Below are 21,542 nucleotides of genomic sequence, written 5' to 3' on the forward strand. Positions count from 1 at the left end.
GTAGAGCCAGGCGGATCTCTGTGAGTTCAAGGCCAGCCTGGGCTACAGAGCGAGATCCAGGAAAGACACAAAGCTACACAGAGAAACCCTGTCTCGAAAAACCAAAAAAAAAAAAAAAGAGAGAGAGAGAGAGAGAGAGCCCTGGTAGGCTGACCACACACAAGATCAGTCCTCAATCCCAAGACTAGCTGGCAACAAACAAGACTTGATGGGGAAACAAAAACAGAAAAGGAAATAATCTCAAAGGTGGGTAGAAATAAAGTGTGGAGAGGCTGCTTATGGGAGAATTGGAGGGAGGTAAATATTATCAAAATACATAGTATGAAATTCTCGAAGAATCAATAAAAATATTGTTTAAAGCCGCCACCGCCACCAGCGCAGCTGTGCCAGAGCCCCGCGAGGAGACCGGCTGCCCGACACCCCACCCCACCCCGCCCCCTGCCGGCCACTGCGTCCTCGGATTTGTTCCAACAATCTGTTAAAACATGGTGGATTACTATGAAGTTCTGGGCGTGCAGAGACATGCCTCACCTGAGGACATTAAAAAGGCATATTGGAAACAGGCACTTAAATGCCATCCGGACAAAAATCCTGAAAATAAAGAAGCAGAGTGGAAATTCAAACAAGTAGCTGAGGCATATGAGGTGTTATCGGATGCAAAAAAGCGGGATATCTATGACAAATACGGCAAAGAAGGATTAAATGGTGGTGGAGGAGGAGGTGGAAGCCATTTTGACAGTCCATTTGAGTTTGGCTTCACATTCCGGAATCCAGATGATGTCTTCAGGGAATTTTTTGGTGGAAGGGACCCATTTTCATTTGACCTCTTTGAAGACCCATTTGATGACTTTTTTGGGAACCAAAGGGGTCCCCAGGAAGCAGAAACCGGGGTGCAGGCTCGTTTTTCTCTGAATTCAGTGGATTTCCTCCTTTTGGAGGTGGATTTCCTGCCTTTTTTTTTTTTTTTTGGTTTTTTTTTTTTTGAGACAGGGTTTTTCTGTGTAGCTTTGCGCTTTTCCTAGAACTCGCTTTGGAGACCAGGCTGGCCTCGAAGATCCACCTGCCTCTGCCTCCTGAGTGCTGGGATTAAAGGCGTGTGCCACCACTGCCCGGCCAGATTTCCTGCTTTTGATACAGGATTTACTCGGTTCGGCTCACTAGGGCATGGGGGTATCACTTCATTGTCTTAAGCATCATTTGGCGGTAGCGGAATGGGCAACTTCAAATCAATATCAACTTCTACTAAGATAGTTAATGGCAAAAAAATTACTACAAAGAGAATTGTGGAGAATGATCAAGAAAGAGCAGAAGTTGAAGAAGACGGACAGTTGAAGTCCTTGATGATAAATGGTGTGCCTGACGAGAACGTCCTTGCAGAAGAATGCCTGCGGAGAGGCCAACACACACCAGTTCTGGCCTCTGGCCTGGCCCCAGCATCAGTTCGGGCGCCCTCCCGGGCCCGGCCCAGGCCCCAGCTCCAGCCCAGACTCCAGCCCCTTCTGTCAGCACCCGCCCACAGAAGCCACCCAAGCCTGCCTGGACGGTCAAACTTGTGTCTAAAAGCAACCCAGAAGATGAAGAGCAGGACAGGCAGCGGGTTTCTGGCAACTGGGATGCCCCCATGACCTCAGCAGGGCTCAAGGAAGGTGGCAAGAGGAAGAAGCAGAAGCAGAAAGAGGACTCGAAGAAGTTGACCAGAGGGAACCACTAGGCTGGACTTGGCGGCAGCCGCACATGCACACGGCAGCTGCACATGCATGTGGTGCACATGCACACAGGCAGCGGCATCCTTTCGGTGCCGCCCAGGGCCACTTTGCTTAGCAGGATTATGGACGTGTGCCCACGGATCGGTAGGATCAGGGGTGTTGGAGATGAAGGTGACAATCCTGGGTGGCCTGTATAGTATAAGCTTGTGATGCAGCCTCAGCTTTGTAACTTTGCTTTTACCCAACACTAAATCTGTAGCCTTTTCCTCTTGTTGTAGGGATCTGCCTTTTTTTTTTTTTTTTAGCAGTCCAAGCCCTGCTCCAAGCACTGAAGTATTTGTAGCTGTAGGAGTCCAGTAGGGTTCAGGAGGGAGCTGGGTATGTATGTGTTCATGACAGACTGTCTCCTGGCGGTGGTGGTACAGTGTGTAGTTTTAGTACAGCGGAACTTACAGGTAATGTAAGCTGCGCCTTGAACCATGGGTGTTAGGGTGCTTTGGATTCAGTTCTCTGGCAACAAGAGGCCATCATGAGCCACTTCAGATGTAGAGTCTTTCCTTATATTTATTGTTCAATTCTTAATCTTCTCCAGATGTCAGAATTGACACCAAATATAGTTTAGTTTTTGGGAAATCTCATCCTTTCTTCTTGGAGAAATATTTGTCCTTCAGTCAAAAGGTTTTGCCTATCAATACCATTTCTAGCTTTCGAAGGTCAATGCCACTGGCTACTTACACAAACACAGGGCACGCACAGGTATATGCAGAATAATCAGCTATCAAGCAAGAAGCTTGACCTTAGTTCTTCCTATTGCAAGTATTTGCCCTTTCCTTCACAAGCACCATCCTGTCAAATCCATGCCATGCTGCCACCTAACCTGCCCTTTGCACTGAGCACCAAGTAGTTCTGATGCCGCCTCACTTCTGGGGCTGCACGTGCCTCTTGGGGATGTGTTCCTTCCTCATGGCCATGGGGATCTGTTAACTGGAGTGTTGGTGGACTTGAGATGCCAGCAGTTGGGTCCAGCATTGTAGAAAGGGGGAGTTTTGTGAGTTATGGGCACTGCCATAGCTAGGAGCCTGGGACATGGTCACCTTAGGTTTGAGGGCACGACCATGAAGTGTTTGCTTGGTTTTGATGGGAGGTGGTGTGGGCAGTTACCATGGAGTGTGGATTGGTATTAATGTGTGTTGTGGAAATGTGACCCACAAGGTGTTATGTGTTTTAGTGCTACCGACATAAATAAAATGTAAACAGCACTGAGTCCAGCTCTCTTGTGGTCTTTCCTTGCCTGTAAGTTAAACTGTTACTATAAGAATAAAAGCAGGTCTTGTATGTTTTTTTAAAAAAATATTGTTTAAAAATCCTTAGAGGTTATGAAATTTTGAACAGATACAAACCACAGGCTGTAGTGTGATGATATGTTTGTAGTCTAGGAAATGAAGCTTGTCTGAATATCAGAGGGCAGAGCCAGCCACAGAGTTAAACATAGAGGTCAGGCAGTGGTGGCACACACCTTTAATCCTAGCACTTGGGAGGCAGAAGCAGAGATCTGTCTGGATTTCTGTGAGTTCAAGGCCACACTGAACTACACGAGATTAATCCAGTCTAAAAGAGAAACAGCCAGGCAGTAGTGGCACACACCTTTAATTCCAGCACTTGGGATCTCATGCCTTTAATCCCAGCACTAGGAAGGTTGAAACAGGAAGTGATATGGCTGGGCAGAGAAAGGAATATAAGGCGGGAGGAGACAGGAACTCAGCTCGCTCTTGCAAGCTGAGGAGCTGGTGAGGTAAGAGGTGGTGGCTGTGGCTTGCTCTGCTTCTCAGATCTTTCAACTTTCACCCTGATATCTGGCTCTGGGTTTTTACTAGGACCAATTAGGATTCATGCAACACTGTAGCAGCAAGAAAACCACACATTAAAATTAATAGAGAAACTGGGACTCCAAAGTAAGTAGGCAAAAATATGGCAAGGTTAGAAACGGGAAGGACAAAGACTGGAAGGATGTAGGTAGGATAGCTTTTGTATATCAGAAGTAGTACGTGCACCCTGGGACGAAATAGAGTAGTTTTTTAGCTTGGCTTTCAGATGGGAAATTGTCCTGAGGAAGAGTCAGGAGCTTGGGCTCCCACTCTTTCCTCAGTACTGGCCTGTGAAACAGTCTCAGGTCAAGGCCTTTTTCCCTCCCTGGCTCCAGGGTTATTTATATACCAAATGGCTGCTCTTCTGAAATTGGGTTCTTCTCTTTATTCAACAGAGTATGTGACAGCTTGGAGAGTCCCGTGAAAAGTCCACAGTGGGAGTTAGGGCTTGTTGAAAAGAACTAACATTTCAAAGTAGCAGTATGACAGCATCCAAATAGGTTAATTGGAAGACCGCAAAGCCACAGAGCACACCCTGGCCGCAGACATAACATCCCTTATTTTTGACCAGTTCCCCCAGATATTTGTTCCACTTCCAGGAACACTCTTTACTGGAGAGGTGTTTGACTTTGGAATTCAGGCAACATTTTATTATAGTCACGTCTCTCTGACTTTTCACTCTGGAAAAGACAGGTGAATAAGTGGATGAATTCACCAATTCATTCGTTTTTATTTTTCAACAATTGATGGTTTGCCTACCACCGGGTTATATTTTGGGTTTGTGTGATTTACCAACATCTTCTGCTTTTAGAACTGTATTGTTCACAAGAGTGACTTTGTCTTGATTGAGATATCCTTGAAGGTATATCTAGACTTCCTTTATATCTTTCAAACCCAGGAGCCTGGGACTGGAATTGGTGACCAATAAGCCCCAGTAAAGATAGATTGCCTATAGATCATTAAATGAAGCCATCAACCAATCATTTGATCCGCTGAAGTGATCACAGTGCCATCATACTTTGAAGTAAAAGAAAATCTGAAGATGTTGCTTGCTTATCAGCAAGTCATTCTGTCTGTTACAGGGAACTCTGTTCTTAGGGAGATGTAAACAAATGTCTATCCCCTCCTTAGAAGTCCCAAGTGACAAAGTGCAGTTCCACGGAAGGCTAGACTATTAGGTGAACCGAAGAGTTTACTGGGCCTACAGGGCATGGCTGAGGGGTTATTTATAGGGTATAGGTGGCCCCCTCAAACAACTATACCACCAGAAAGTCTCATTTTAGTGTTGATAGCTTCCCCATAGCTGTGCAGATGCAGTTACCCACTTAGCCATCTCACCGTCCCTTAACATTTCAATCAGGAACAGAGTGGCGTCATGGGTTGCTTCTTCACTGTCCCATACAACACAGAGATAGAGTGCCAAGAGTCTTTGTAGGGCAGTGATGTTTAAAAGACAGTGTCTCCATGCTTGCCAATCCCTTCTCAAACCTTTTTCTATAGAAATTACACCTGAGTCTGCATTTTCAAGGAGCTGATGGCCTTCTGTGGTCTCCCATGGCGCATAACAAGTTACTTGATTAAAAGCAACATGCCTATGTTCAGAATGCGTTAATCAGACATATCCCAAATAGGTGTCATAGCTCTCTGCCAGTCGAAAAGGTACAAACCCCACAAAGCCACCATCCTGAGATAAGAGCCTTCAGATAAAGCCACAGATAGTAATGCTAATGGGCAGTGATGCTTATCAAGGTGACTGAATCCTATGCAAAGAGCCAGAAGGAACTTCTATTGCTGTATTTGTATAAAGAGAAATTTTAAGCTAATTCTGTTCAAAAAATGATGTACAACTGAATAGGACAGGTGAGGAAGAACAGTTGGGGTCTATGGAACAGAAATGTAACATTGTGTCCTGTCTATAGAAATGGGGAGTTTCCTGCACGTAACTAGAGTATGGGTTTCTACATTGCAAAGAGGTTAGAATCTGCAGACAGATACTGTAGAGGGTTGTTGTGAGATATTTGTACATTGTGTGAAAATGTATTGCTGTGTTTAGTGTAACAAAAAGCTGAATGGCCAATAGCTAGGTAAGAAGAGGGACAGAGGGGACTCGGGGAAGAAGAAAGGTGGAATCACCAGCCAAATGCAGAGGAAGCAGGATGAGCAGAGAGTAAAGGTAACTGAGCCATGTAAACGAATGCAGATTAAAATATATGGGTTAATTTAAATTGTAAAAACTAGTTAGGAACAAGCCTAAGCTAAGGCTAAGCTTTTACAATTAATAAAAAAGTCTTCTTGTCATTATTTGGGAACTGGCTGGCAGGAAAAAAAAGTCTTATTACAGAGGGTGCTGTTGTTGTGGAGTAGATTTTTGTCTGTAAACCAGAGGAGAAGGCAAGTCCTCACCAGCAGCGACTGCCTTTGTCAGAACTATAAATGATAGTGATAGTGAGGAGGTGAGAGGGTATGGAGAGATGCCAGGCTGGTACAGTTCTAAGAGGGAGGGGATACGAATCAGAGTAAGATACTGGGCAGGGTGGCACATGTCTTTAATCCTAGCACTCTAGAGGCAGAGACAGGCAGATCAGAGGCAGGCAGGTATCTCTGTGAGTTCAAGGCCAGCAGGGTCTACAGCCAGGGCTGCTACACAGAGAAACTCTGTCTCGAAAAATAAACAAACACAAAGAATCAGCATAAGACATTGAGGATGGATCTACAGGATGCATGAGAAGGAAAATAAGACTTTCGCTGTCAACTTGTCTAGGTGAAAGATGTAAACGACATGAAGGGAAACAGGAGTGTTTAACTGGAGTTAGAATAACCCAGGACAGTGGCTCTCAACCTATGGGTTGCGACCCATTGGGGGGGGCAGGGCACATGACCCTTTCACAGGGGTCACATATCAGATATCCTACATATCGGAGATTTACATTACGATTCATAACAGTAGCAAAATGACAGGAAATAGCAACGAAAATAGTTTTGTGCTTGGGGAGGGGGTCACAATAGCTTGAGGAACTGTATTAAAAAGTCAAAGCCTTAGGAAGGTTGAGAGCCACTGGTCTAGGAGATGGTTAGGCACACCTCTGGGCATATCTTTGAGGGCACTACCAGAATTAATTGAAAGTGAAGACCTACCCTGAATGTGAGTACCACCAGATAATGAACTGGGAGACCCAAGCAGAATAAAAGGAGGAAAAGGAGAAAGCTGGTAGGGTGCCAGCATTCCTGATACTGGTGCCAAGGTGTGAGGAGTTCCTTCCACATACTCTTCAGATTACTCTCTACGCCATGCCTTCCCACCATCATGGCATGTTCCCACTGAAACCATGAACTCAAATAAGTCTTTTCTCCCTTGAATTGTGTCTGTTGGGAATTTGGCTCAATGATGACCAATACACCAGGTGAGGCTTCGGGTACACAGAAGGAAGAAGCTCCCTAGCCAAAGATGTGAGGTGATACAAAGTGAAATTGGGGTTCAGGGTAGCAGTAGAGACATAGAGCTGGCCCTTCAGAACTGTTGAGGTGCTGTGGGACATTCATTGAGAATTTCAAGCAGGGCATTGAGAGCCAGATGTGATATGAAGGCTAGAGATTAGGGTTGCCAGATTTCCAAATATATGTCAGATAGACGTAGACTTTCTTTTTAATATAAGTATATCCCATATAAAACTTCAGGGGATGAACCGTTATTTGAGTATAAGCGTATCCCAGATTTTACATGGGACATACTGAGACTAATATGTGATCTGTTGTTAAGCCTTCAAATTGAGTAGACACTGTATCTTATTTGGTAACTGTATTTGAGAAGTACCATGGTCAAGTGTCCTATCTCCTCAGCCCAACTGTCTCCATCTGGGTAGGAAAGAGCAAGGGCTTGTGCTTGGGTTTGGGACCTTCCGTTGCTAAACACGAAACAGCTACAGCAAACTAGGAGGAGTTGGTCTCTGTAAACTAAAGGGCGATTAGCTAACTGAACATTGGTTGACCAACCTTCTACCCCTTGGCAGATTGAGGGCTGTGTTAGGTGGGGATCGTGGATGCCAGCTCAGAGTCTCTAGGCTGCCATCCTTGAGGAGAACTTTCCTTTGGTTTGCAGGTTGTTGTCTTTTTGTCCTGAAGAACACTTGCTGCTGTTTTACAATTCTGTCTGGTCAAGACATCCTGTTTTCATCTCTGTGTGACTCTTCTGCAGACAAATCCTTTCTTCTTAGTTCAGTAAAATCTACCTCCTGCTGTTTGCTTATCAGACCAGCAGGCAGCACAGGCCTCCACTTTGTTCTAGTATCTCTTTATATTCAATCCCAGCACTGTTTCTCTGCCAAGCAGATGTGTATTAAAATGTGCATAAGAAAAGAAGCAAGCTGGATTTAGTTATAAATTGCCTCTTTGCGCACCCCCTGTTGGCATCAGATGGTTGTTTTTGCTATCAAAACCCACAACAAACATATGTTAATAGCTACTTAGAGGGATCAAGACAAATGTGTATTTGGCTATTTCTATCATCACCATTCTGGCCTCTTTGCCAGAGACACAAACACAAAGTGATTGAGTACTCATAGACATGGAGGCATCTGTGGCCCATGGCAGCTTTCTTCTTGCCCATAGAATCCCTTTCCTCATGAGGAATGAGTGACTTGAACACCCTAGTCAAAGTGTTTTGTCCAAGTTGACATTTGTTTTTCTCGTCAGGCATCATACATATCACATGTTATACAGTATGAAAAATGGCCTCAATTTCTACACAGTTTTGGGGTCTCATATGTGTTTTAAAAGATTGTATCTGTGATGCGTATAATGGCGTGTGTGTGTGTGTTGGGGTGTGTGTGCAGGTCACAGCGCATATAACAAGGTCAGAGGACCACTGGGGGTGTCAGTCCTTGTCACCCACCTTGTTGGAGATAGGGTCTCTCTTGTCCTTCACTCCTGTATAGTCCACATTAGCTGGCCCATGTCCCTTCAGGGAGTCTCCTGTTTGTACCTCTCATGCCCTGTAGGAACACTGGATTAGAGACACCTGTGCTACTGTGTCCAGCTTTGATGGGGGTTCTGGCACTTTACTTACTGAGCCATCTTGGGAGGCCTCATGTGTCTTTTCAAAGTGGCATATTTGCAATGAGATAAAGGCATCTGAGAAACAAACTCTCATCAAAGAAGTGAACGATGTGGGCACAGAACATACATAAGTGGGCAAAGAAATAGGGGGATGAATGTCGACCTGTCTTCTACACTGTCAAATTTAGATCTAGTAACTGATGGATATACCTTCAATGTCTCATTTGATTCATTTGATTTAAAAGATTAAAGTAACACAACTTTGACAGTATAAACATGGTGAGAGGGAGGTTCATTAAAGGAGAAAGAATTTGTGAGGCCATGGTCAAATTCAAAGGATCGGGAGAAAGGTTAGTGACATAGAAAAGCCACTCGAGTACTACAATCAAATAGCATTTGGTCTGAATGGGGTCTGGAAGGAATAACTGAGGTCTTCAGACAAATCTTCTGTGTTCTGAGCCAACAGCAGAAGTGCTGAGCCCAGTGACTGGGCCCAAAGATCATTCATCTCATCCCCAAGCCCTGCAGTCCATATCTAGAACTAATCAGGCATCTGAGACCTATGGAGCAGACACAACTTTCAACAGCTGTGTTGAGTTACACCTGCCCAAGAGGCATGAAACCCAAGTGTCAGTCAGGTATGAAATCACTTTCTCAGTGACAAGAAAACCAGACTTTAATTACAACACATCATTGTAGATTTCTACATCTTTCCGTATCACTGATTGATGTCCCCAAGCTACCAGCTATTTTGAAAACTAGCTTTCTAACTGTATGCATGTATTTATCGAATTGCCAGCATGTAATATACTTGAACTTGTGAGTAGTGAATTATCTATCTGGAATGGGGCGTGAGTTCCTTCATTAGATTTAAAGGCTGGTAATGAATCTTTGCTTAACTTTTTATTCATCATGGCACAAGATAGAATTTTAGGAAACACCACTGAAAAATTTCATTGCCAACATGAAAATTAAGAGTAGCACGTTTTATATATATATATATATATATATATATATATATATATATATATATATATATAAAACCCTCTTTGTATATAGTACACTGTCCCTTCTGATGTGAAAAGTCAGAAAATACTGAAGCAAACTGCCACCTGCTGGTCAAAAGTGGTTTTGCAGTTGTAACACTTCAAATTGTTGAAGTACGTTAATAGTAACACATACATTACAATACACATACAATTACCGAAGACACGTTTCCTCAGCCTTTGGCAAATGTAAGCGCAAAGATGTAGCTGATTTTGCCCCCCCCCCCAGATAGGATTTACTTTACAAGGAATTGCTTGTAATTGGGCTAATATTGATAACTGGGCAGAGGGGGAAATGGTGTTGTATAATGTGAATGTGTATTCATTTGGATTTTAAAACTTTTTATAGTTGGATTCCAGTTTGTAGTTTTGAAAAATACATAAAAGTTACACATTATAAATATATCAGTGTCCTATATAAAACTGAATTTAACCTAGAATGGGATGGACATGTTCTTAAGTACGGTTAGGCACTGCCTTTTTCTCCTCTGATTTGCTGAGTCCTTTCTAAACAGTTTCTAAAAATATATTTCACAACATATCAAATTTAATATTTCCTTAAAACTTGTTCACTATGAAAAAGCATTCAGTGACTATAACTTCTGCTTCTCAACACTGTATAAAAATATGGCTTCTCACATTCTGTTTTGTTTGGTTAGTATTTTTCTTAGGCATTGAAGGGAGGGCTGTCCCCGTGAAAAAGCGATGGCAAAAAGCACAGAAACCCGCTTGTGCATATTCTAGAATATTCTATAGAATTTTGTTGCTTAATATATTTCATGGTGTAATATAAGTGCAGTGATTTTTTAAAATTGTTCCGTCTTCTCTGTGAATATATCATATTGATTATCATACATAATCTGTTACAGAATATACAATAGTCAAAATTGAAGACACATAAATACAATTAAGCTATACCAAAGCAAGAGTTTGATCTTATAGAGAGCCAATGTGGGTAGTTTTGAGATTGGGTATTGTCATGTTTGGGATTTTTTTTCCCTAAGGCTGGCTACGCAACAGAATCTTATGATAAATGGCAAGGGTAGGAGTGTCTCTCTGTAAGTGGACTGACTTTCTCTTGTGTTGATTTTTCAAAGTGTGGAAAAACGAAAAGAAAAATAAAAATGAATAATTGTCCAATTGTCCATCAACAAGTTTTCCGGGTCTGGGCCGGAAGAGGATGTTTCTTTTGGGGGGAGAGTGGGCTCCAGCTGCTGGCGGGCAGGCTCATACCAGGGTTTCCGGGAGGGCGTCGGGGTTGTCAGTTGACAGGAGCTCCCAGATCTGCCACCGCTCTCGCTGCCAGTCGAGCCAGCTGGCCTCCCCCAAGTTCTGCCTGTCCTGCTCGCAGGCTGAGAGGGAGTAGGCACTGCTCAGTTTTTTTGGCCTGGCTGGATGTTCTCCTGAGGCTTGCTGGCCTCCTTCTTCTGCAGCTGTTCCCGAACCCTCTTCATGCCTCTGGAGCCTCCACAGGGGAGGCTCCTGGGGCTGCTGGGCCGAGGAGGCCATGGCGGGCTTCCCTGACCCTGGGTAAGGAGGTGGGGGGCGCCTGTCATCTCTGCCACTTTCCTGAGGTCTTTGGTACACAGGCTGGGCCTGGCTTTGCAGCCAGGCCTCTTCCACCTCACCCTCGGCCAGGTCTTCCGTACTGTTTAGGGACAAAAATGGCTCAGACCTGGCTGCAGGCTGCCTGGACCCCCTGCCGCCGCCCTGGATGTGGGGAGTGCTGCAGACACGCGACACGGGAAGGTGGACACTGCACTGTGCCACGGTGGTCGCCGTCTGAGTCCTCCGAATGACCTGAGTCCCACTGTCCAGCCCCGTGGGGCTCCCTTGACACTGAGGCCAATTCACGGATAGGTTCCCTTGAGAAAGGGAACAGGGCCTCGGTCGCAGGGAGCTGCTTTCAAAAATGTCACCATAGGAACCTGGAACCAGAAAGGCAAGAACTGGGGTTAGTTTGGACAATTGCCTTGAGGCTTGGTGACTTGATCTTTTCTTTTTCGCTGCTGCCTCTATTGCTGAAAACGTACAGCACACTCTCAGCTATTGTTACCTGAAAAGAAATTCTCCCTAGCAAGACCAATGGCAGGTTCTTGTTGAGAGTGGCACCGTTTTTGTGGCCGCTCCATACATATTCCTAGACTCTCACAGGCTTAACTGAACTGCCAAACTACCTAAACTGCCTTGTTGACAACTTAGGCTACAGGAAAAGAAGAGCAGTGAATTACTGTCCAAGCTTAGCAAGTGGGGTGGAAAGCCCACGGAGAGATTTTCTTTTGGTCCCCTTTCCCCTCTCATTTCAGTATTTTCTGAATAATGGTTGGCAAGCAGTTAACCACGAGAATAGCAAGTAAGAACTGGGGAAAGTTCATTTTTAAAGTAAATGCAAGAAGTTTAAAAATCGCACTTCACCTGTCATTCCTGGGTCTTTGGATCCACTTTTTAATGTTGAATGCCAAGTTCCCCAGATATTGAAAGGCTCCTCTGACATATCTAGGAAAGAGGATAAAAGGGTCCACAACAGAAAAAATTAAGAATGAAACCAATAAATAATAGCATTACATTTTTGGCACAAAATATCATATTAAAGGTTGTACTACATGCAAAACAATACTATTTGGAATTGCCTTCCAAGAAGTTTGTTCTGTTGGAGATGGACAAAAATGTTCTTTCCATATCATGTTTCTGGTAAACAGAATTGATGTTCACTATTGAAATCTGTATCCTAACCTCCAGAACCTCTAAAAATAAACTTTGCATATCTCCCTGGTTCTTGAGGTTAAGCGACTCTCCTGGAGGACCTGGGTAGCTTGGATATCATCAAAAGGGTCCCTGTAAGAGGGATGCAATAGAGAAGATGTTGCTATGTCGGTGGCTTCAGACATGGAAGAAACAGGCATGAGATTTGGTCTACAGAAGCTAGAAGAGGGCAGGAAACAGATTGTTCCTTGGGTCCTCCAGAGCAGAAGGCGGCAGCCCTGTGCACCAGTTCAATTTCTGACACCCCAAATCATAAGAGGGCTGATCTGGGTGTTGCTTTCATTGTGGGTGATAACAATAATAAACTCATACAAGGGGGCAGTTGGTGATTGCCACATGGGCTCTGGCTACAGGAACAGGCATGCAGGGACAATAGTGCTGGTTTCTGGACTCGCCTCAGGGACACTGTCCTGGCATGAGCAGATTTATTCCTGTGTCTGTTTCTTTCTCCTCCCGTCTCCCCTCAATCGGGGCATATGTATCTATGTAGCAAGATGCTATAGTAGATGTATTCAACTCAAGTTTTCCTCCCTCCAAGCCTGTGTTGAAATCATCATTATGACTTGGAATCAGAGGTCTTCCGGATGTCTCCAAACGTTTGTTAGTTTCTGGGAAGTATACCTTCCTTTATTCCTTAAAGGGTATCAGGAGATTATGAGACAGACCAGATATGCAGTAACAAGAGATCACAAGTGCCTACAAGGTTACACAGCACAGATTAGCCAGGGCTTAGTCCATGCTAAGTGTTGCCATAACAACTGCATGTAGATTCACTAATGAAATCCAATACACGAGACATTGGTACCATTCTTAGTTATCTTATCAGGAGTCCATAGGCCTCTGTGGAGATCAATGATTCCTTTGAGATCCTGCAAGCTGAAAGTGGCAGGACATTATTCTGACTCCTAGTCTAGTGTTTTTGTCATTGTCTAGTTCTGGCACACTGCCTTGTTGTGTGATAGGTTCAGAACCATTCCTTTATGAAAATGACAGAAGTAATTGAGTGGCATCAGACTATCAGATATGCAATCCAAATCCACCAGCAGGGACATAGACTCCCCTGGATGTTAAAAGGAAAAGGTCAATTGGGAAAATGAGTGGTTCCTTTGAGCATTTGCTCACTTCACAGATATTCGAGAATCAGAAGTTGTAAGGTCCTTCTATGACAACAACCATTCTTTTCTTCTTTCTTGAACATTGAGCAGACACTCAGTAAATGTTCTTTGAATTGAAGAAACATCCAACAAAGGGCCTGATGAGGATAGTCCATGTAGCTAGAGTTTTCCTGCCTGGCCCACAGTCAGGACAAATCTGTTACCTGTCAGTCCCACAGCCGCTCAGACCCAACCAAGTAAACACAGAGACTTACATTGTTTAAACTGTTTGGCCTAATGGCTCAGGCTTCTAGCGATCTAGTTTTTACATCTTAAGTTAATCCATTTTCATAAACCTATACCTTGCCACGTGGCTCGTGGCTTACCGGCATCTTCACATGCTGCTTGTCATGGCAGCGGCTGGCAGTGTCTCCTCCACCTTCCTGTTCTCTCCATTCTCCTCTCTGTTAGTCCCGCCTATACTTCCTGCCTGGCCACTGGCCAATCAGTGTTTTATTTATTGACCAATCAGAGCAATTTGACATACAGACCATCCCACAGCAAGTCCAAAATAACCCACCCCATGTAACATGCCACAAGAGGGGAGATGCTTTTTTGGGTTGTCACAGCCAAGCTTCAATTACCTTTTCCAAGCCTTGGTCCAGGAGAACTTTCTCTTGACTTCGACTTTGGCGATGGCAAGTGGCCCACCAGTGTATACTGCTCTGGCACTTTATAAAGTTTCTCCGAGCCCCCCCGGGCCCTGTCCTCTTGCATAGCCAGCAGGGAGCGCTCAGACAGCACTGGGGAGTTGTTGTCATAAGGGGAGATGTCTCCGCTGGAGGCCTTGTTGGAGTCTGTAGATGAATGCCTCCCTCCCATGGAAAAGGAAACTTCCGACTGCAGCATGTCAGGGCTCCTGGCATAAGACAATCATAGGTGTGTAAGTATGATCAGATTCAAACATTATATAGTTGTCAATGGCAGATTTCAAGTACATGGATATGGAGACTGAAACAGAAATACCTTTTGAGCAATGTTCCAACACATCGCCATCACTAATGTGAAAGCGTTTCCATAAAATGATCACAAGATGGCAGTAAAACACAACAAACGCAACAAGAAATGTTGGCCTGCAAAGGAGGCAAAGGATGAAATAACGATCTGTTGTAGTTGCCAAAGTTCGACCAGCAGAGGACAGTGAAACCTAACAAATGGTATAAAACAAAGGTCAACTAGAAGGGTGGAGACACACATGCCTGTGTTCGTCAACGCTGCCTGCTGGCGGAGAGCAATAAAACTTAGCAGATTAAACAACAAAAACAGGACATAAACAGAGATGGAGCCCTGTCATCACCTTGCACTGCTAAAGTGCCCAACGGAGTGATGGAGTGATGCCTGATTAAATGTAAAAGTTAAACCCTGGGGGTCACTGTTGATTAAGCAAGGAAAAAAAAAAAGCAACAGCCCAGATGACTCTTTTTTGCTTTCCTTAATCTCCTGAATTAAAAATAATCCAGACTTAGAGTTCATTGTGGCTTTAAGGAAAACTTCTTTTCTTTTCCTGTAGCATACTTAGAAAATAAATATATTCTTCCTGTGATGGAGACAATGATACTAGTGGTGGGAATATGTGTTTATGTATGAAAAGATGGCTAAAAAGATAAATACATGGCAGTGTATATGAATGCACAGAACATGATTTTGCAAGGCACTAGTGCATCTGCAGCACAATCTATGGCATTATCTCACATAGTATTAACATATGCACGTATGAGTTGTCATAGCAACAGAAACAACAGTGAAAATGTAAATGGAACAGGAAAAGGAGAATACCAGGAACATGGGGACTGGGCAAAGCCTTACCTGGAACAATCTTTATTTTCTACCTTCCTCAAAACAGTGGCCCTGACATCTTAAAGGGAAAAATGATCAAAGATTGATTAAAAGTTTTACAGTGTGCTTCTGTCTTCCCTCATCCCTACCCTATTTGCTTCTCTTTACTGGTCTTTGCTTTCTGTTTGTTGCAGTTTTCAAAACAAATCCTTTGTGGTCTTAAAGAAGGTAAACACACACAGAGCCATCCTCTCCTAGCCAAAATTGTTTTTAGCATGCAAAATGAAGGAAGTGGATTCATAGGGACCCCAGCTTTATCTCAGGTTTCCAGCCAAGGTTAAGTACCCAGGGGAAAAACATCCTGGCATCTGCGATATGCCATGCCTGTCACCCGAGGCAGCCAGGGCTCTGGCACTTTTGCTGAGGACATTTCCTACCCACATAGAATAAATAAGACCTCTGCTTGCCTCCTCTTTGAACTGATATCACACAATCTTATGGGCAGAAGCCAAAGGACAGCCATGAGCCTGATTTTCCAGACGTGTGGGCCTCCAGTGAATTTGAAGGGAAAAACCATCAAGAAGAACTTAACTGTTTGCTGGGAAACGGGAGGGAACCAACAACTGCATATAATTAAAAGAGAAAACCCTCTCCTTAGTTCTAGGCAGGGGAACATGAATTCAGACAAACTATTGCCTATTACCATGGGATGTGGCTCTTCTTAGGAGAGGTTTGCTATAAACACAAGAAGTGAATGCATTAAACTAACACAGACTTCAATTCCAAATCAGAAGGGCGATGGATCATATTATTTGGCTGACTTCATTAGTTTCCATTGCTTAGGTGACATTTCCTTTTCAGTCATTAATGAGAATGTCTTAGCTCTATTTGATAAGAATAAGTCATGGTTGTGCACCTAATGGTGGGAACTCATAGCCTTGTTTTATGAAATATTTTAAGGAGAGTCTAAGTCATTGCCCAATTCATGAGCCCAACTGAAACAACGTACAATTTGGATTTTGCCTCCTCTTAATTTGGAGGAGAGTTTTGGGAGTGGTCACATTTAGTGGAACTAAGGTTCACAGACACCACAAAAAAAGTTGGCTCAAGTCTTACACATCATCTTACCAAAACTGCTGACGAGAAACATCCAGGGCAATGGTCTAAATGTACTTCAGAATTAAATGTAATTCAGCCAGGACTTATGAGTATAAATGAGAGACATCAGGGAAGTAATTTCTCTCAAGTCGTCATATTGGGGGCATTTAAGGTTTCCACAAAAAGAGTGGGTTTTTGTTTTTACCCTGTGTTACCATGAGGTATTAATAAATAATGCATTTCTGTCTGCTCTGAGGGCTAAACGGCTCAGAGCACATGGAGCCCTGTGCAAGTGGCTGCATGGACCCCTACAGAGCATCTGTATATTTTACACCACAAACTAAACTTGTTTTCCTTCTTGCCACCTCTCAGATTACTTCCTATGACACTCTTCCACTAGACATACTGTTTCAAGATGCTTCAGACACTTGTAATGGACCTGGCGTATAGACAGGAAGTATACTTACATTGGTGGTTGGGGAAGTGCAGAACAGGCAATACCATGCTTAATGGTTTGGTGAAAAGAAAACAAAACAAGGGGGATCAAGAATAATTACAACATTAGCTCCTGTTGCTCTACCAGTGTTTCTTCCATTTTCATTGGATCTGACCAGATCAAGAGGAAAGAGTGGCCTTGTCCCTTTCCTCTTTCCTTCAAGTGGACTTTGCAAAAGTTCATTTAGTAGCTGTGAAATGAGGACATATTCTCCCTGTAGGGCTGCATCTGTATCAGTTGGAAATATGCATTTGCAAGCTCCATTCTAGGCCTTCCACACAGAACGGGCTGAATCCATCATGGAACCCACCGCAAACTAAGCCAAACAACATGAAAAGTTTCAAGATGACAACAGGAGATGGCTACAACAAAGAGGAGCCCCTCAGAGTGCCAAGCTGTTGCCCAGGAAGCCAGCTTTGCTATTGAAATGGAAGCCCTGGGATAAGGCCAGCAGATTGTATTTACAGAAGATTTGGATACATGAAGAAGATACATTAAGGGTCTCATAACAAAGCACTCCTTCCCATCTCAGTCCATACATGTGACAGTGAGCTAAAGATCTGCTAAGAGCCAAATCAAGAGAGAGATCACCAATGAGGGACCAAGCTATAGTGTTGGCTCAACTAGAAGTGAATATGTGACCCTGATCTTGGGATGAATGGATCTCAGGTAGAGAAAGTGGGGAAGTATGCCCATCCCAGCCAATGCTTAAGCCTCTTCCATCCTTTATGTGCAGGACTCAGATAATGGAATGAAGTCTGACTGTGGGGTAGTAGGGCTGAAGATAAATCCTGGATATAGAGGCAAACAGACTGTCTTACAGTAGACAGGGCTCTAGGTAGCTGGTGCCACAGCCAGGGACACAGCCAGTCCCATCAGTGACATAATGCTTTCCCTTTTTGGTTTACCCCCATTGGTATATTCAAGTCATGGAATTGGGTACAATATAGGAAGTGGGTACACGTGGAAAGCACCTTGAAAAATATGTGGCATGCTGCTTTGGACTGTAATAAGAGTAACATCCGTTAGAGTTCATTATATGGTAGGCCTTGCCCTAAGCTACTCTGGACTATCTTTGTTCCTGATCTAAGACCAGAAATGACCAAGAGAAACAGGTAGTTGATAAAGTATCTTGTCTGTCTAGTAATCCAGGCAGTAAGGTTTGAAATCCCTGTAAAATTTATTAAACTCGTGTACTTGCTGTTGCAAATTAATAATAAAAGGCTATATTTTATATTTATAGTTAATTACCATTTTAAATGTTTAAAAATATCCCCTTCATTTTATTTTTCTCAGCAGAGACGAGGGAGCTGTAACCAAATTTGCTTAACAGTCATCAAAAGAATTCCCAGATTGAGACAAACACCCTCCTCTTTGGAATCTCTGAAAAAAATGAAACAGCCTCAAATGTCTTCTCTCTGATTTGCACATAGGAGCTCCACTTTTAAGATGACTGTTCTAAGTAAACATTAAGATATTTGTGTATTTGCTTATGGAAAAGACTTGCTTTGATGAGGGTTACAGTTGCTGAGGCATTGTCTCTAAAACATGGTGTGGCCTTTCTATGTTTTTGGATCTTAACAGACTGTTGGCTGGATAAGTTGCTAAGTGATGTGGTTTCGAGTCCAAATGTGTCCAGCTCCTTTACTTTTTATAGCTAGTGTACAGAAGATTGATGTTAGGGGCTTTGAGTAGATGGGCTGTCGGACAACATGGGTTTGTCTCGAAGCTGGGAGAGTAATCTGTTAGATACTTAAACCCCGGGACCATCCCCAGCATGCATGGCCAGTACTAGCTAACCAAACATGAGATGGACATGGAGAGTGAATCAACATTCTCACCCTTAGCTGGTCCCTCCAGGTCAGGGTGTAAACACGCTGGCAGGGTACTGTGAGGAAGCCTGCATTGCAGCCGGAAATACAGAACTGGTTCTGTGAATAAATGAAGAACTCCAGTTCAACCCTCAGTGTGACTGGCCCAGCCCAATCCTGAGCTAATTAGCTGAGAAACACAGAGATTTCAAATGTGTGTTGTCTTCATCCTTGGTTCAATCGCTCAATCTGTAAACTTCAGTCTGCTGGAATGCAAAGCTTGTATTCATCTCAGAAACTATTAATTGCACCAGGAAATAATCCATTGTCACAGCAGCCCTGGAATTATGGAGATTCCCACATTAACTGTGCATGGGGCTGCAAAGCTTCCCTTGGGATAAAAACACCTCTCTAAAGAGGTGCTGACGTGAATCTCACTTCTCTAGCAGATGGCAAAGCCAGTACTGGACGATAAATACCAGGGCCTTTGGGATACTTCTCCCTTCATTTTAAGTCCTTATTAATTTCCTCTGCATGATGTTATAGTGCATTAGTGACAGGTGAAGATAAAATAATGCTGTCTATATTCCTTTTAGTTATATCATGCCTGACAAAGCATCTTTGAATAAATATTTTTCCAAAGTATAAAAAGGCTATAGATTACAGTAAAGACACTGGAATGCTGGGAGGATGGGGTAAAACCTTCCTCCATCCCAGATTGCTCTACCTAGGACAATTACAGTTTTTCAAATCCTTCATTGTGGAATTTCATATTGCACTTAATTAAAGTTTTCCCTAAAACTCTGCCTGAAACATGTGGGAGAAAAAGGCTTAATGCTTCATAATTTCCAGGGTACTAGAAAGAAAGGAACATTGAAGCCACCAGCTACTGCTAGCCAATAGGATTCTTTGCTGGTATGCCATAGGTAAAGTCAGATTTTGGAACATCCTTATTCAGCAAATCATAGCAAAGAGAAGGCAGAAATTATAACCTATTACATAACAGTCCACAGCCTGGTAAAAGATGCCTTTAATTGTGAACATTGATAGATTAAAATGAATGATCTCTGTGGTACTGTTTTGCTAAGCTCAACAAAATACCACAAACTACAAGAAACCCCATCACTCTTTCATACTGCAGAAAGTGGATTTATGATGGGGTGGACTTCCATCTTACAGTTCCTAACTATTGCCTTTTGGAATGAATAGTGGTTTTCATCCATGGTTTTTGTTTTTTGTTTTTTTTTTTTTTTTCGTTTTTCGAGACAGGGTTTCTCTGTGTAGCTTTGCGCTTTTCCTGGATCTCGCTCTGTAGACCAGGCTGGCCTCGAACTCACAGAGATCCGCCTGCCTCTGCCTCCTGAGTGCTGGGATTAAAGGCGTGCGCCACCACTGCCCGGCTGGTTTTCATCCATGGTTTTGATGTACTGGTCATGATTTTTTAATTTGAATAACAACTTTGTGAAGGTCACTAACAAAATTAATCACACTGAAATTTAAAGGTAGATACACACAGGCTTGGTTCATTTGTGTCTACTTTCTACCAAAGTACAGTTAAATTGGGCTAACTTTTCTCTTGTTTCACATGTGGTTAGGAATGAGTGCTCTGTCTAGTTCGGTTGAATTACTATTATATTTCTGGGACACCTATGAGGATTGGTAGATTGAAAGAAAAATTTCTTTACTGTTTTTGTTTGCTTATTGTTTTGAGACAAGTTCTCATGTAATCTGTGATGGCCTCAAACTTACTACCTAGACAGGACCAGCCTCAAAGCTCCTGATCCTCATGAGTGCTGAGATTACATGCCTAGCTCCTTAGGTTTTCTGAAGCCTGCATTTGAAAATGACAAGAACTATTATTAGAATTAGTTTTCATGCCATAGATAATCCTGAGCTCCATTGGACTCTCTCTCCTGATTTACAGGCCATGTTCACAGTGATTTATGCTCAGTTCTACCAAGCATTCCTTATGCAGAGATCCAGGGGTCCGAAGCACCTCAGTGAAAAACAGAACTGTGTGCTTTGATATAAATAATTTTATGTAAGGTTCATTTCTCTCCTTAGAACATTAAAGAAGTAAAGATAATACTAAAAAAATGAAAAATATGTATATTGGAACCCTTAACACTGAATTAAGCTTGAATGCATCATTTATTCCAAACAATGTTATCATCATCTAGTCTCAGGTTAATTTAACTAAAAATCATTTCAGATTGTCACTTTGTCAATAGCAACTGTCACACTTAGTAACTGTCTCAGTTAAAAAGAGACAAAGAAAGGGGAGTTTGTGAAAATATGATTGATGGGTTGCATCCATTTAGGCCAGGCCCACTTGTTTTACTATCAGCTTGGCATGTTGGGTGGATAAGTATGACATTGGTCTTTAGAAAATGTTGCTCTTTTGTCTTTTCATTGTCTGGGGGCAGGGAATCAAATTTGATTTTTATAAAATATTATATTACAATATAGTGTTCATGACTGAGTTATTTCCTTAAATTTTGTGCCCAGATAGGTGCCCCCTTTACCTCATCCTATTCCTGACCCGACTACAACACCTTTGTTTTGCTTTAGAGGTCCTCATTCAACCTACATTTAGATTACCTTTCTCCCATCTTCCCCTATATTGTCACATTCCTGAATCAAAGAGAGGCTGGTCTGTTTTAAGGACTTCTGAAGAAAAGATCACATAATTCTAGCAAGTACACCAGACAAGCTGTGAAAAACTCATAAGCCTGGCAACTTTGGTACTGAAAATCTCTTCTAATCCCCCTCTGG

At 43.0% G+C, this 21,542-nt stretch overlaps 1 protein-coding gene and 1 pseudogene across 4 annotated transcripts in view; one reads left to right on the forward strand and one right to left on the reverse strand.

Moving 5' to 3' along the window:
• Positions 1-446: 446 nt before the first annotated feature.
• Positions 447-1,947, forward strand: LOC128114549 (dnaJ homolog subfamily B member 6-like; annotated as a pseudogene).
• Positions 1,948-9,281: 7,334 nt separating this feature from the next.
• Arhgap6 (Rho GTPase activating protein 6) overlaps positions 9,282-21,542 on the reverse strand; it is a 499,280-nt gene continuing 487,019 nt past the window's right edge. For all 4 annotated transcript variants that reach the window (XM_052713349.1, XM_052713423.1, XM_052713492.1 and 1 more), the window contains exons 11-13: positions 14,171-14,445; positions 12,085-12,165; positions 9,282-11,597 (exon numbers count right to left, since the gene is read on the reverse strand). In XM_052713349.1, the coding sequence (XP_052569309.1) occupies positions 10,897-11,597; positions 12,085-12,165; positions 14,171-14,445 (1,057 nt within the window). In that variant the 3' untranslated portion in view covers positions 9,282-10,896. The remainder of the gene's footprint in view (positions 11,598-12,084; positions 12,166-14,170; positions 14,446-21,542) is intronic.

This window comes from Peromyscus californicus, unplaced genomic scaffold (genome assembly GCF_007827085.1).
Source record: "Peromyscus californicus insignis strain IS unplaced genomic scaffold, ASM782708v3 Scaffold_10__1_contigs__length_136768540, whole genome shotgun sequence".
NCBI lineage: Eukaryota > Metazoa > Chordata > Mammalia > Rodentia > Cricetidae > Peromyscus > Peromyscus californicus.